We start from the raw sequence: 13,573 nt of genomic DNA, 5'->3' as shown, positions 1-13,573 counted from the left end.
GGTAATTTCTGACTATGAAATTTTTAAAGCAAAAACAAAATTCAGACCCCATTAGCTTCCCTCTCCAGTGAAAGATACCTCTCTTTTTCTCTCTCCTTCCTTCCTCATTCATCTTTCCCAATGACCAGCATAGAGAGGAGCTCATAAATCACTCTACATTTCTTTAAAAAGATCCCTCTAAACACTGCAGATTTTATGTTCTTAGTGTATATTTTAGAAATCAAGTTCTCTAGAAGGAAATTCAGGTCAGGAGACAGAGTGGGTAAGTTATGGAAATCTTTAATAATTTGTTGGGCATATAAACATCAAAGAAGCTTCCTTAGCCTTAGCTAATCTCCTGAGCTGCTTTGAGTTTTCACCAATTGAAATGTGCATGTCCTCCCAGAGAATGGAGTCGTGTGTGTGTGTGTGTGTGTGTGTGTTGAAAGGGAAAAGGGATGGCATGTTCAGGTAAAACAATCTTCCTTTTTCCAAAGCGAGGCGGCTTTTACCCCTGCTCCAATGCCTGAACATAAGCGCAAAGGTTAATTTTGGCTTGGCTTCTCCACTCCCACACTTAAGAAATGTACTGCCTTAAATGTTGTATCTTCATTAGAGTGCATGATCTTTCCGTGTTTATTTTGTTAAATATTATTAACTTTCATAATTTTCCCAGAAGTCTTCCAATTACTCTAGTTATAACAGTACATATAGCAGAGACATTGCGGCCACCGGCAATTTATTTCCTGCTAATTTAGGAAACATGGGTAATATTAATAAAAGTAAACTACGTAAGACCTTCAGACTACAATCTGAAATGCTTCCTGAAGGGGAAAATCATTATCTCTATGAAAAGTCTACGAAGGTTTTATTTCTAAAACCAAAACAAGGAAACATACTCAATCCCCCTTTTACCTCTCCAGACCTCAGATTTGTTTGTTTCCAGATACACTGCCACAGAGTGGCAAAGCTTCCCAAGTGAAAAATCTTTCCTCCCGCCAGTAGACAGCTCAGCTCCAAACATGTTCATATCTATTACTAGGAGAGGCAGAGAAGAGAGAAAAATAGTTCTCCACCCCAGAGATTTACTTTATGTCTGACCTCCAAATACTTAAGTATTTAAAACCAACAAAATGCATAAGAAATAGCAGGAAACAAAAACCTGGCTCTGCCCCGCTTCTCCACAGTCAAACCAATCACTCCTCCCCATCAGTATGACTCTGTGTCCAGTTAACAGTCCCCTGGCTTGGCCTCAAGTATCTAAGATTACTTTCAAATACCCTTTCTAACAAGACCCCAGCAAGAGGCCACTAATTTCTATGGCAAAAAAAAGCCACTAGAGAGAGATCCGTTTGTCAATATCAACTGGTCCAGCAATTTCCCATCCTCAGACACATTGGCCTATCGGAGCTGGCAGATGTTTAGACAAGATTTTATAAATTGTTCAATATCAGCCCATAATGAACCCCAACTGACCATTCCAAAGCAGCTAAAAGCATCCCAGACCTCCCCCGCTGGGATCCAATAATGCTCTCATGCTGCAACATTATTAATCATGGAATAAAATAGATGAACCTCTTGAAAAATAAGTGTATGATTGATTAAAGGGCAATCTAAGAAGCTATTATTCTTGTTTTATAACCGTAAGTTATATTCACTCAATTTATCTTTTGAGAGGAAATAAATGATTGTTCATTTCTTCTCTGAAATTATATTATATGGATAGCCATATAATTTTGCTGAAAATTAAAGTGACAGGCTTGCTACTTTTATGATACTAATCAAAGGGGATATGTTACTTGACTACAAATTTTAGACTTGTCCTATAATTAGAAAGTGAGTAACACAATAAAGAGGCAGTAGTCTAAGGTTGTTTAAAGGTTTCTCTTCCCCCAGGGTAAGAGTAAGAGCCACTGAAAGGAAAGTAAGTCCCTCCCCCAGATCCTCACCCTAGGTTTAATGTGCATTATAGGAAAAGGAGAGTTAAGAAATCCTTTCATAAATTTGAATAATTAGGCCAATTTGGATAATTCAGGCTTTAAAAAAACAATTATTGGGGGGGGTGTAACTCTCCATTATCAATATCATTCTCCAGTTTGGTTTACTAAGGAGGTCAAGAAGCCAGCATCAGAAATAAATATAAAATGCATAGGGTGTCAGATCATTTTATTTTGCCAAGTTTTAAAAATTTACACTAACAAGTAATTAGCATACTCAGGGCACAAAAATCTTTTTTTTTTTTTTTTTTGCAATACATATATAGAAATCATCTAGAGCACATGTTTCTCCCGATTGTATACTTCTCTTCCATCTGATTTTTTTTTGTTTTTTAATGATCAGGAAAGGAGAGTTTATTTCACACAGCTTTTCATTAAAAAGGTGAGGTCAGATCACCTGGAGGTTATCACTAGAGCTCCACCCCAAATCATTCTTCTAGGAAAAATAAGCCCCAAACACCATATTATTGTAGACTAGTCTGTTTTTATTTACAATTTAAGATATAAATTAGTAAAGAATTCGTGTTAAACAACCAACAAAGATTGTATAACCAGCAATGTTCAAATAAAAACCAGGCAGAATTTATTTACAAAAAGTTTAGATTCCATTGCAATACAACTTGCATAAATTACTAGAAGCTTTATATCATTATAAAAATAAATATCAAATTTGTTTCCACTTCTGAAGTACTCAAGTTCTTCAATCACGTTTTATTTCTACTGTGTACATCTTTTACAAATAAACTTTACAGTAAATCCTATCACACCTATAGAATATATACCGTGGCAATGAAGTGATCAATTCAAGATATCCTGAGAAAAACAGATTGTTTTCAAAAGTCACACATACATAGGGGAAACTATACTATGCCAACAAATTCACGTATGTCCAACAATAGTCTGTTCCAATTGTTAGAGTCTGTGGGTTGACAGTGCTGTGTGGATCCTTCTCTTTTACAGTGGCACAAGATGTGGTCTGGATTTAGACATCTGTTTGTTGTATCTGTAAATTTATGAGCTTGGGAAGAGAGAATGGCCTCCTGACTTTTTTTTTTTTTTTTTTTTTTTTTTCAAAGCAATTGTGACACCTACCTGTGGACCAAGGAAAAACCAAATCATCCCCAATCCTTCAGTTCCACACCAACACCATTAAAAAAACGAGTTGATCTGAAGTGGTTCTACCTCTTTCTTATCTTCAAGATCTATACTTAGTAATTCTGACTCCTTGCAAAGCAACAAATTTTTTCAGATACTGTTGTGAGCCCCGGGAGAATGTCAGAGTCCTGTCCACTTGGACATAGGTGGAGGGGAGGCTGGGAAGGGCTGATAAAAAACTAGGACGCCTTGTGTCTCTTCAGTCTTATTTTGCAAACATCATCTATAAAGGTTTTTGCTACTCCAAGTTTTGGTAGCCCAAGCTCATCAAAGCATGTGTGTATTATGTGTCTAGCATAGTAAAAATGGCTCTAAATTGCATACGAATGCCCAGATTGTAATAATCTATTGTTTCAAAAGAAAACAACAGTAGTGTGTAATATATATATACATGTACTATATATATACACATATATATAATACACACACATACACATACATATATATTTTTTCTTTCCCTAGGTAAAGGAGTGATAGAACTTGTGCCAAAAAGAGGGAATCTATAAAACAGAAAAGATAGTTTCCCCCTTAAGGAAAGAAAAGACTGGACAAGATTGAAATGCTCTGTCTTCTAACCCCATGACCAGAAGCAAGAAAAACACATTAAGCAAGCTGGTGCTGGGAGGCTCCAGAGGGTCTGGGAAGCACCAGGGTGCCCACTTACTTGCATTGCTGTGCTCGGCCCTTCTATAGGTAGGGCTGGACGCCCCCGCCAACCACGGTGCAGCCCTCGCTGGCATCTGTCAGGGGAGTGGGCAGTTAGTCAGAACCGACCCCACAGCCTGCTGACTGCGCAGACCACCGTGCACCCACCATCCTCCACTCCCGGGCAAACAGCAGTTTGGGAAACCGACTGTCTTCAGGGCCGCTAGCTGAGACGACTTTTAGTGATGTTCCCTAGTTCTTAACTTTCCCCCTTGAGCTTCTCCTTCGGGTAGCCTGACTCAGGAGCAACAGAGGCAATACAGAACAGGGGGAAAAAACGGTTTTCTTTCAGAACAACAACAACAAAAAGCGGAAAAAACGTTTGATTTTCTCTTTTGAAGACAAACGCCTCTGAGAGTAACTGGAACTTTCTGTTTGCTTCTAGCCAACGGCAGAAAAGCAGATTCAACTCTGACTCCTTAACCAACAAGACACCGAAACACACCCAGGCTCATTAGGGGGACACGCTGTAATTGGAATTTCGTGGCAATCTGGGTTTGCCGAAACTAAGACAGCCAAGATAGTAATAGTCAAAATAACAGTAAATTAAGTAAAAATAAATAATAACAGGGCAAGTCTAAAAAGAGGGCCACACCTTCTTTGGCTTCCATCTCGCCCTCTGCCCTCACTCTGCTAATTCTGGGTCCCAGGGGCGGCCCCCTGGATCTTCTTCCCGGACCCTCCCCCGGGTCTCCCGAGCGCTCCGCCTCCCCAGGGCTGGCTCTCCCTCCCCTCCTGGGCGCCCCCGGTCGCGGGCTGCCTACCTTTCTTGGGCTCGTAGCTGCCGCCCGGGGGCCGGTAGTGGGACTCGAGCGGGTGCGCACCCGCCTTGCCCGCGTCGCTGGCCGCCTTGGGCGCGGTGTGCAGGGCCTCGCCGGGGGCCGCGGCCGCGGAGTTGTACCGCAGGAGGCCCTGGCCCTGCAGCGCGGCGTTCAAGTTCCCGTAGTTTGTGTAGTTGCCGTAGAAGGGCGACGTGTAGTACAGGGGGCGGCCTAGCAGCGGTGAGGCAGGGTAGGGCGAGCCTCCCGGCGGTGCCCCCGATGAGGCCGGCGCGGCGGCTACGGGCAGCCCAGGTGGCCCGCAGCCCGGGCCCAGGCTTGGTTGCTTGAGGTCCGACGTGGCGATCTCGGCCAGCGACCACAGCTTGGGCTTGCTGGCGGGGGGCGGCGCGCCCGGAGACGTCCGGCTGCCCTGGGGCGTCTTGCCGCCACCGCGGGGCGCGGCCTCGGGCGGGGGGCTCAGCAGCGGCGCCTCCAAGCCGGTGAGCGGCGACGAGGTCACGGGTTTGGGCGGCGCCAGGCCCCGCTCGCCCTCCTCGTCGTCGTCCTCGTCGTCCTCCAGGTCGTCGTACTTGTCCTTGCACTCGGAGCCCGATTCGCACAGGGGGTCCCCGGCACGGCAAGGAATCTTCTCCCCGTCCGACTCAGCCGAGCACGAGTGATCCGTGAGCGAGTCCACGTGCAGGCTGATCCCTGCAGGGGCGCGGGCACGGTGGGTGGCACCAGGGGACAGCGCAGTCACCCGGAGCCCCCTCTGCCCCTTGTCCTGCGGCACTAGGCCCTCCCCACAGGACCCCTCACCTCGCCCCCACCCGGCCACGTGACAGGGGGAGCCTGACCTCCCCGGGAAGCGCCCCAGGAATCACTCGCTCAAATCCCGGAGACCCCAGACCCATGCGGGGCAGCTGGGGCTCCGGCCCGGATCTGGGATGTCCGGTGGGCAGCGTCCTCCCGACCTTAGCTCTGCGCCCCGCCTGGGAAGAAAGCGCCCCGAGACCTTGCGCCGGCCGCCGCCCGCTCACCTTCGTCCTCCGCCGAGGTCTCCGTGCCCTCCTGCGCCTTATCGGGACTCTCGTCCTTGCTTCTGGCCGCGTCGCCCTCGTCCTCATCCTCATCTTCGCTTTTGTTCCTCGGGGCCCAGGTCATCTTGTTCTCCTTCTTGAGGCGCCGGCGCGCGTTGGCGAACCAGGTGGAGACCTGGGTGAGGGTCATCTTGGTGATGATGGCCAGCATGATCTTCTCGCCCTTGGTGGGGTAGGGATTCTTGCGGTGCTCGTTGAGCCAGGCCTTGAGCGTGGCCGTGGCGTCCCGCGTGGCGTTCTTGCGGTACGCGGGGTCGTTGAGCTGGTACGGGTAGGCCGCGCTGCCATACGGGTGGTAGCTGATGGCGCCGGTCATGCCGGTGGTGTGCGCGTCGTAGGGTGCGCCCTGGAACCACAAGAGCCCGTGAGTGGAGTGTGCAGAGAGCCGGCGAGCAACCAGCCGGAGGATGCTGCCCCTCCGCCCGCCCACGGCGACCGTTCCCCCGTGAGTCTCTGGCTCTGGGGCTGCGCTTCCCGCGGCAAAAGAGCAGGAAAAACGCAGTGTGATTCGGGACCAGCTGTTGATCACAAAAAGTACCATAGTTTTATTCTCGAATTTTTGAACTATTTCACTTTCCTAAAATGACCCATCTTCCCCCAAGTGTTCCGGAGTTGCGCGTGGCGATATACACAAACCCTCGCACGTGCGCGCACACAGGCCCACAGGTAGCTCTTTGATATCTAAATTTCTGCCGTTGCCTGGAGTGCCGCTGCCTCCCCCTACTCCCTCTTCCCCGCCCTTATATGGTTAAAAAAACACCCCAGAGCCCCCAATTCACTATTCACTGCTCTAAAGCTGGGCAAATCCAATTTGCAACTCAGAAGCCAGTCACCGTTTCGAATTCTTCAAATACGCCGTAATTAGCATTTTAATTCATCCTTTAACTTTTAAATTCGAGACATTTGCAGCCTTCGCCAAGGCCCCAGCGACTCGGTCGCTGCCCAGAAATTCCGCCGACGGACGGCAGTGGTGACAATCCCGTAATGGCCTCAATCGCCCGTAACGTGCTTCGCTGCGGCCCGGGCCCGGCCCAGCTCAGGAACCTCGAGACTCGCGGGCCGCCCCAGGTCGCCGGAGCAGGAGCTGCGCTCGGGGCACGGAGCACTCAGGCGGCCCTTAGCGGGTCACACGCCCGCATGCACGATTTTTGAAAGCATGGTCCGCCGGACAGATTAAGGCCGAAACCTGGGCGCCTCGGATCGGACTCGGGAGCCGCAGCTGGACGCTCGGCTCCCGGGCCCAACTCAGTGACCCCCGGTGGCCCCCGCCGCCCCCAGCCCCGCGAGTGAATGTGAACCGCCTGGCCGTCGGCCCAGAGGCCGCAGTGACGCGGACCCTCGCGCCCCACGCCAACGCAGGACAGCACACAACCCGCTCCCAACGCCTTCCCAGGCTGCGGTGCGGGAACGAGGGACAAACCGCGCCAGACCCCGGCCCCCGGCGGAGAGGCACTTCCCAGACTCTCAGAGAAGATTAGCCGGCAAGCCGAGGAGACGAGCCGGGGGAGCGCGGGTCCCGGCCGGACTCAGGGACCTCCCTGCCGGCCGCGCTGCCCTCCCCACCCGGGGCCCGGCTTAGCCTGCAGGGCGGCCAACCGAGCCGGCGACTCCTGAGCTGCCGGCCACGCCACATTCCCAGCGGCCCCCGCCCGCCGAACCCTAGCTCCGCTCCGCGGGCGCCCCGGAGTCCCGCGTCCCGCCCGCTCCCGGTTACCATGTAGGACGGGAAGCCGGCGGCGGCGGCGGCGGCGTCGGCCGAGTACTGCAGCGGGCTCCCAAAGCCGGTGGCCGCCTGCGCTGTGAAGGCCGCGGAGCCGGGGTAGGGGCTGAACGCCGAGCCCGACGCCGAGCGCGCCAGCTCCTCGCTGCGCGGAGCAGCCAGAGCCGACGCGCCGTAGGCCGGGCACGAGTAGAGCGCCAGCGAGCCGGGCGCCTGGTACAGGTAGCCCTGCGGGTAGGACATGGTGGGCGCGGGGCGCCGGGCCCGCGTCACGCCGAGCAGCGGGCAGGGCGCGCGGCGCCCTCCATCCACGCCCGGCCGGGGCGCGGCGCGGCGGCGGGCACCCGGACGGCGGGCAGAGGCAGGCCGGCCCGGGCACTAGCCTGGGCGGCCCGCGGGCCGGGGCGGCGGCGGGGTGGCGGTGGCGGAGGCGGCAGCGCGGAGCCGGTGGGCGCAGCCGCGCGCCAGGCCGGCGGTCGGGGTTTGGGGGAGTCTGGAGTCGGGAGTGAGGAGTTGAGGAAGGAGCGCTCGAGTTTCCGAGGGACATTGGAACGCGCAGCTGTCCATCACGCGCTCATCTGCATATTCGGGGGCCCGCCCCTCCCCTGCTCCGCCCGCTCCAGCCTCCAGGCCGCGGCCGGGGGAGGGGCAGAGAGAAGGGAGGCAGGCTGGGGAGGGAGGAGGCGACGGAGGCGGGCGGCGGGAGGGAACGACAGGCTTTTGTGGCGCAGCCGCCTCTCTAGCAGCTCCGGCCCCAGCCCGCGGCTCGCGGACCTGAGCCCGGCGCGGCCGCGCTGCGTGCCCCGGCGCGCACCCCTCCCACTCCCACCCACTGGCAGCCACGTCCCCTGCCCAGCTCCGGCTGGCTCCCACCGTCCCCGGCCACCTTCTTCGCCCCCGCCCGGCCCCCGCCCCTTCCAGCCACTACCCCGCCCCCCACCCCCTTCTCCACCCGCGCGGACTAGGCAGAGGCCGCCCGCGGTCAGGCCAGGCCGGGTCCACTTGGGGGGCTCACGGTCTGCCCGGCTGTGCACCCCGAGGAGGCCGGGCCCCTGTGTCCAATCCGGAAGTCGCAGGGAAGTGGGGAGGTCAGGATGGTGGCGCCCGCGGCTCGGGTCCTCCTCCGGGCAGTGCGCGCGGCTCTCGCTTCCACGGTCCCGGACCTGCTCTGCCTCCCGGCCCGAGGCTCCCCACGTGGCCTCGCGTCTGGTCGCCTACCCCTCGCGGCCCGCTCCTCGCAGCATGGACCTGGATCCGGGGCGCCTTGGTTGCGAATTGCCAGGAGGGCCCTGAGGTGAGCTTTCCGCCCCCAAATCCTCAGCGCAACCCCCGGGGCCCTGAACGTTACGACTTTCCACTGTTGGGAATGCCGCCAGGGCTTCACCTAAGACGACGTCGTCCCCTAAAGAGTTTTATTTTATTTTATTTTTCTAAGTTGACTCCTCTTTCGGATTTGTGTTGTCAAAACACTGGGGGGATGATTGTTACCCGACAAACTGCCTCTGGCAGGACCTGAAGCCTCCCCGTCACCTCGGGAACGGGCAGGAGCCCAGGCTGGCGCCTCCGGTGCAGTGGCATTACAGGTAGCTCAGGTGACGCGCGGCTGGAGTTGGGGGGCGGTTGCCTTGTGGGGCTCAGAATCGAGGCGGTTGGCGAGGGTCCCCGGGACCCCAGCTTCCTAGAACCCGCTCCCCATCACGCTTCTTCATCCCTTTTCCACTCGGGGATGGCCGAAGAGGGCGTCTGACTGCCCACTCCGAAGGGTCACCTATGGGGGGCGCTCAGGGGGATGGAAGAGTGTCAGGTCTGTGCTGGCCTATTGGGAGCACCCACCCAACAGGTGCCTCTATCGTCGGAAGCCGTCTCGGGTGGGTGCCGTGGAGGAGAGAGCGCCGTGGCCTGAGGCGGGCCTCAGTTTAGGCCTGCAGCCGACTCCTGCACCCCCGCTGGCCCTGCAGCCTGCGGAGCTGCCTTGGTGATCTCAGGACGCAGGGAATGTTGCGGCCTCCCCGTGGTGCAGCTGCAGCGGCGCGGAGGGAGCGGAGCTCGGGTTACCAGCCTGGTCCGGGGTGCAAGAGAAACACTCACGGCATCAGGCTGTCTTTCCCCAGGTGCACGGGAACCAGTTGCAAACTGCAGTGCTGGGCTTGAGGATGGCTCCTCCTGAGCCGGCAGGCAGGGCGACTCTCCCGGTAGACGCGATCCAGGCATGTTACCCCTCCCGCCAGGAGCTCCCGAGCCAAGCCAGTCGCCCCCTACTAGTTCTCCCACCCACCCCTTCGCCCACACTGCTCCCCCACCGCTCTTCCTACAAACCACACCCCCATCCTGCACGCATCCTCTCCAGGTCATCTCAGCACACGCACACGCACACACACCCACGACCACCGCTCCCTCCACCCACCGACTCCCCGTTCCCACAGGCTGGGGCTCCTGCAACGACCCAGCAGGGGGGTTTCAACCATGCTGCGAGTCCACCTGGGACATCCTAATTCAGCTCAGCGCAGATACTTTTATTCAATTACTAGAGAGTTGACAGACAGACAGACAGAGGAAGCAGCGGGGTTGGGCAAGCCGTCGACGGTCTGTGACATTTTTGCGCTTCCTGGGAGGGAATTCCTCCAAGAAGAGGGGTAAATGAGAGGCCCACACGCTGGATAGCAAACACAAACACTGGCAGATCAGATGGCAGCTTTTAGGGTTCTTTTCCGATCAGATCAGTTTAAATGAAAAAAAAAATCGAGTGTAATTTTTATCACCTGGGAGGACTGGCCTGGAGTATTTCCATTTCTAAAGAGCGGTTCCCGCTGTGGTTTCATTAGCATTTGGGGCTCATCCTCCCTCCCCCTCCCTTGACACCCCCGGGCCTGACCTCTTCCAGGGACAGAAGAGAGAACAGCCAGTTATTACAAAAACATCCTCAGTTTGGAGCTGGAGTGTCCGCTTTGGATACAGTCGATTCTGACATCAATTAAATATATAACCAGACTCGTGCAGTGACCGGGAGGGTCCCCTCACCCAGGGTGCATCTCCAGAAACGCTGCCTGCCCTTCCCCTCTCCTTAGCTCAGTGTTGGGAGTTTGAAGATGGGCTCTTCCCGTCCTGTGTGTATTTTCCCCGCAGCAATTATACTCCTCCACTGAAATCTAAATTTTCCATACCGTTGCTGCCTGTTACTAATAAAAACCGTCTACCTTGCACTATTAAACAGTCGACTCTTACTACATGCCGTTTTTATTGGTAGTGACTGTAGCAAATTAAAATGCCTACGCAGGGACATTAAAAACTTACACTCATCATTGTTATTGGAATATATAAACTCCGTTTTGCTTTAAAGCTCTCAGATACTAAAGAAAAAAATCATTTTCCTTCTTAAGTTAAAGTTGGCTTGGTCTTCTTCTTCTTAAAAAAAAAAAAAAATCAGTCAGGAGAAAACATGCTGCCAGCGTGGAGTCTTGGCACGGCCGTCCCGGCGAGGCTGCTTGAGAGGGTGGCGGGCTCAGCCCGGACTCGGTCTCGGGGCCACGAGGGCCGCAAGGCCGCGGCTCGGGAAGAGGAGGGCCGCAAGGCCGCGGCTCGGGAAGAGGAGGGCCTGGGATGTTTTGCTCAAGGGCGAAGGGGGTGCTCAGACCTGTGTGGTCGCTGGGGAGGGCCGGGCACTGGGCTTCTGCGGTTTTTCAGTTGCCATTCGAGCTGGAAGGAGGGAATGAGCAGGCACGCAGGGGAAACCGAGTAACTGCTTTGAAAACGCGACCCCTGGCCACAGTAACCCAGGCGACGTGCAGTTTCAGGTTCATGGTGGGCCCTGCCCCCTTTCCCAGGTGTGCTCTAGGAGACGGGGAAAAAGTTAACACTGTTCTATTTTTCTTTATTGTCCCTCCAGCAGCCAAGGAATTTAGAACGAGTCCACGTGGACACGCAAGTCTCAGCGAGTGGGGATTTCCTGCGAGGCCGAGCGCGAGGACGAGCCGGCCTCGGAGGCTCTGGCTTGGGCTCGGGGTCTCCCCGGGAACGCGGCGGGCGGAGAAGGTCGGGGCGCTCGCCGGGCTCGGCGCAGTCCTCCGTGTCGCGGGGACTAAGGAACCGACGCAGGCCAGGAGTGGTGCGCGCGGGCGGCGAGGGGGCGCTGTGGCCCGTGTCTGCCGGCCTGAGTCCTGGCAACGGTGGGCGCGACCCACCTCCTCCCACGTCGGCTTAATTCGGGGAAGAAGAAAAAACGGCATCAAGGCATTTCAATAAAACTTAAGCGGTTCCTGATCCTTTCTCATTGTGGTTCCTTATGAGCTTTCGGTGTCTGGGGGGGAAACAGTTACCGTTCGGGGGTGTGGCAAACTTTTTTGGCAATTAAGATGAAACAGACACGTTTTATGTGGGTTTCCTTTAATGAAGTAACATTGGAAATATAAGTAGTTTCAGTGCATCAAATCACATCGCTACCGTATTCACGGTCACCGGTCACTGGCTCTCCCGTTCCAGGGCTCCCCGCGTTTGTCGAGGGAAAGAGCGAGGCAGAAACAGGGGGATGGGGACGTGAGAAGCTTGGCTAAGCAATTTTTCTTTTCTTTGAAAACAAATACGTCGTCATAAATGGAACAAAATTTAAGTCAGCATGGAACGCACATCTCTTTCAAACGTCGTTTCCAGGTCTAGTACTCTGTGAGTAGGTTGGATTGGATTTCACGCGCAACTGGCATTTCTAGGTTCTCAAAGACGCTTCTGAGGCCTAAATGTTTTTCTGGAAAACACGTGCAGAGGAGCATCCGTGGGAGACTGAGGGGCCCCCGCAGCTCCAGTCCTGGCAGGATGTGCGAGGCCTCTCGAGATTTTCAAATGGACCCCCGAGGCCTGGGAGATCCCCGAGTAGCCACGTGGGAGCCACTTTAGGGACTCCGGGCGGTGGCTACTATGGGCTGGGAGGGTCCCCGCCTGGGCTGCTCCCAGCGCCTGGACCTGGGACCCTACAGCGCGCTCTTTTCTTTTTCTTTCATTTCTTTCCTTTTTATGTATTTATTTATAATTTACATTCCAGGGACCTCGTATTCAGCTAACCAGCTCTTGCTTACTTAACCGCCCTGTTTTTAGCTCCGGATTTCTGCGGCGTCTCCCCATGGCTAACTTGCCCTTCCCGGCTTCCTTTACTGCTCTGCAAAATTTGCCTTCCTTCCACAGATGCTCCGCCTCCGACGTGCTTCCTGAAGTTTCTCTCCCGCGCAAGGTCCCCACAATCGTGAATTCTCCAACATCTCGCCAACTCCGTCTCTATCCTCCTCTCCTCCCTAATCTCGCGCTGGCTTCGCCCTCTTTCTCTCTCCTCCTCCTTCCTACGCGCCCCGCCCCCTCCCCCCAGGTCGCCGTTCTCCCGGTCCGGGTCGGGAGCGCCTGGTGGTCAGGCGTCCGCGCGGCTCCAGTTCGAGGTCCCGCCACGCTGGGCCGCTCGTGAGCGGCTCTCACCCGGCGCACCCTGGAAACGGCGCGTCCAGCCAGCTGCGGCTTCAGCCCGGGAGGGAGTGCGGCGCGGGGAGCCTGCAGCGCCTGGAGAGGGAGAAAAGGGACATTTCCGTGGAAATGGACAGACCCGAGTTCCTTGAAGGGATCGCAGTTGAAAGAGACCCTCTTCAGAATCAGCAACCACCTGACCGCCCTCGTTCCTCCACAGGAGATGGTTTGAAGATGAAATGTTTGAAACTCCGCCGCCGTTTCACCTTGGCACACACGCGCACGGCAGGCCCAGATCCGCACAGAGACGCAGACACGCGCGCACTCGCGCTGCCCGGAGAGGTCGGCGCGTCTTGCTGAAGCTGCTCTGGTCAAGTGGAGTTGTCAGGGCTTTGCTTTGTTTTTGTTTTGTCTTTTAAATGTGCGGGAGACAGTCTTCGGCAGAACTTAGCTCCCTCAATCCTCCGTCCCTCCAGCAGCTCCTCCGTGGCTTTGCAATCTTCTTTTTAAACACCAGAGCGCACCTCGGTGCTGGCCTCGGTGGGGGTGGGGGGCGCGGGGTGCGCGGTCACCCAGGAGGCTGCGGAGAGTTCAGGGGTCAGCTCCGTCCCAACGAGAGCAGATAGGACTCCAGGCTCGCAAGAAACATTGGAGAAAAGGAAATACTTTCTCGAGTGTTTTTACAATTATTTTAATCCAACCAGCGAGGCTCTGAAGAGC

The 13,573-nt window shown here is 55.0% G+C and overlaps 2 protein-coding genes across 3 annotated transcripts; one reads left to right on the top strand and one right to left on the bottom strand.

The window, feature by feature from the left end:
* Positions 1-2,128: 2,128 nt before the first annotated feature.
* IRX2 (iroquois homeobox 2) lies at positions 2,129-7,925 on the bottom strand. 2 transcript variants are annotated; one of them, XM_007961156.3, is made up of 5 exons: positions 7,412-7,925; positions 5,638-6,043; positions 4,601-5,308; positions 3,796-3,871; positions 2,129-3,068 (listed from the first exon to the last, which is right to left on the bottom strand). In XM_007961156.3, the coding sequence occupies exons 1-4, from the start codon at positions 7,658-7,660 to the stop codon at positions 3,819-3,821; spliced, it is 1,416 nt and encodes a 471-aa protein (XP_007959347.1). In that variant the 5' UTR covers positions 7,661-7,925; the 3' UTR covers positions 2,129-3,068; positions 3,796-3,818. The 2 variants fall into 2 exon arrangements, with proteins under 2 accessions (XP_007959347.1, XP_007959346.1); XM_007961155.3 differs by having other exon boundaries at positions 2,129-3,871.
* A 579-nt stretch (positions 7,926-8,504) lies between these two features.
* Positions 8,505-11,294, top strand: IRX2-DT (IRX2 divergent transcript). Its single transcript, XM_073014847.1, is given in 3 exon segments — positions 8,505-8,710; positions 8,868-9,025; positions 9,529-11,294. Coding segments are annotated over 3 exon segments (738 nt in total). The 5' UTR covers positions 8,505-8,511; the 3' UTR covers positions 9,910-11,294.
* Positions 11,295-13,573: the final 2,279 nt, after the last annotated feature.

Source organism: Chlorocebus sabaeus, chromosome 4 (genome assembly GCF_047675955.1).
Source record: "Chlorocebus sabaeus isolate Y175 chromosome 4, mChlSab1.0.hap1, whole genome shotgun sequence".
Lineage (NCBI taxonomy): Eukaryota > Metazoa > Chordata > Mammalia > Primates > Cercopithecidae > Chlorocebus > Chlorocebus sabaeus.
Note: the sequence above shows the minus strand (reverse complement) of the source record. Positions and strands in the feature narration are given on the sequence as shown.

What these genes read in the sequence shown, in the direction of transcription:
- IRX2 (XM_007961155.3), bottom strand. Translation starts at nt 7,660, where the DNA reads ATGTCCTACCCGCAGGGCTACCTGTACCAGGCGCCCGGCTCGCTGGCG. An exon ending in GACCTCGGCGGAGGACGAAG is followed by an intron (nt 5,309 to 5,637) that starts GTGAGCGGGCGG and finishes GCGCCCCTGCAG; the next exon opens with GGATCAGCCTGCACGTGGAC. An exon ending in CAGCTACGAGCCCAAGAAAG is followed by an intron (nt 3,872 to 4,600) that starts GTAGGCAGCCCG and finishes CTCCCCTGACAG; the next exon opens with ATGCCAGCGAGGGCTGCACC.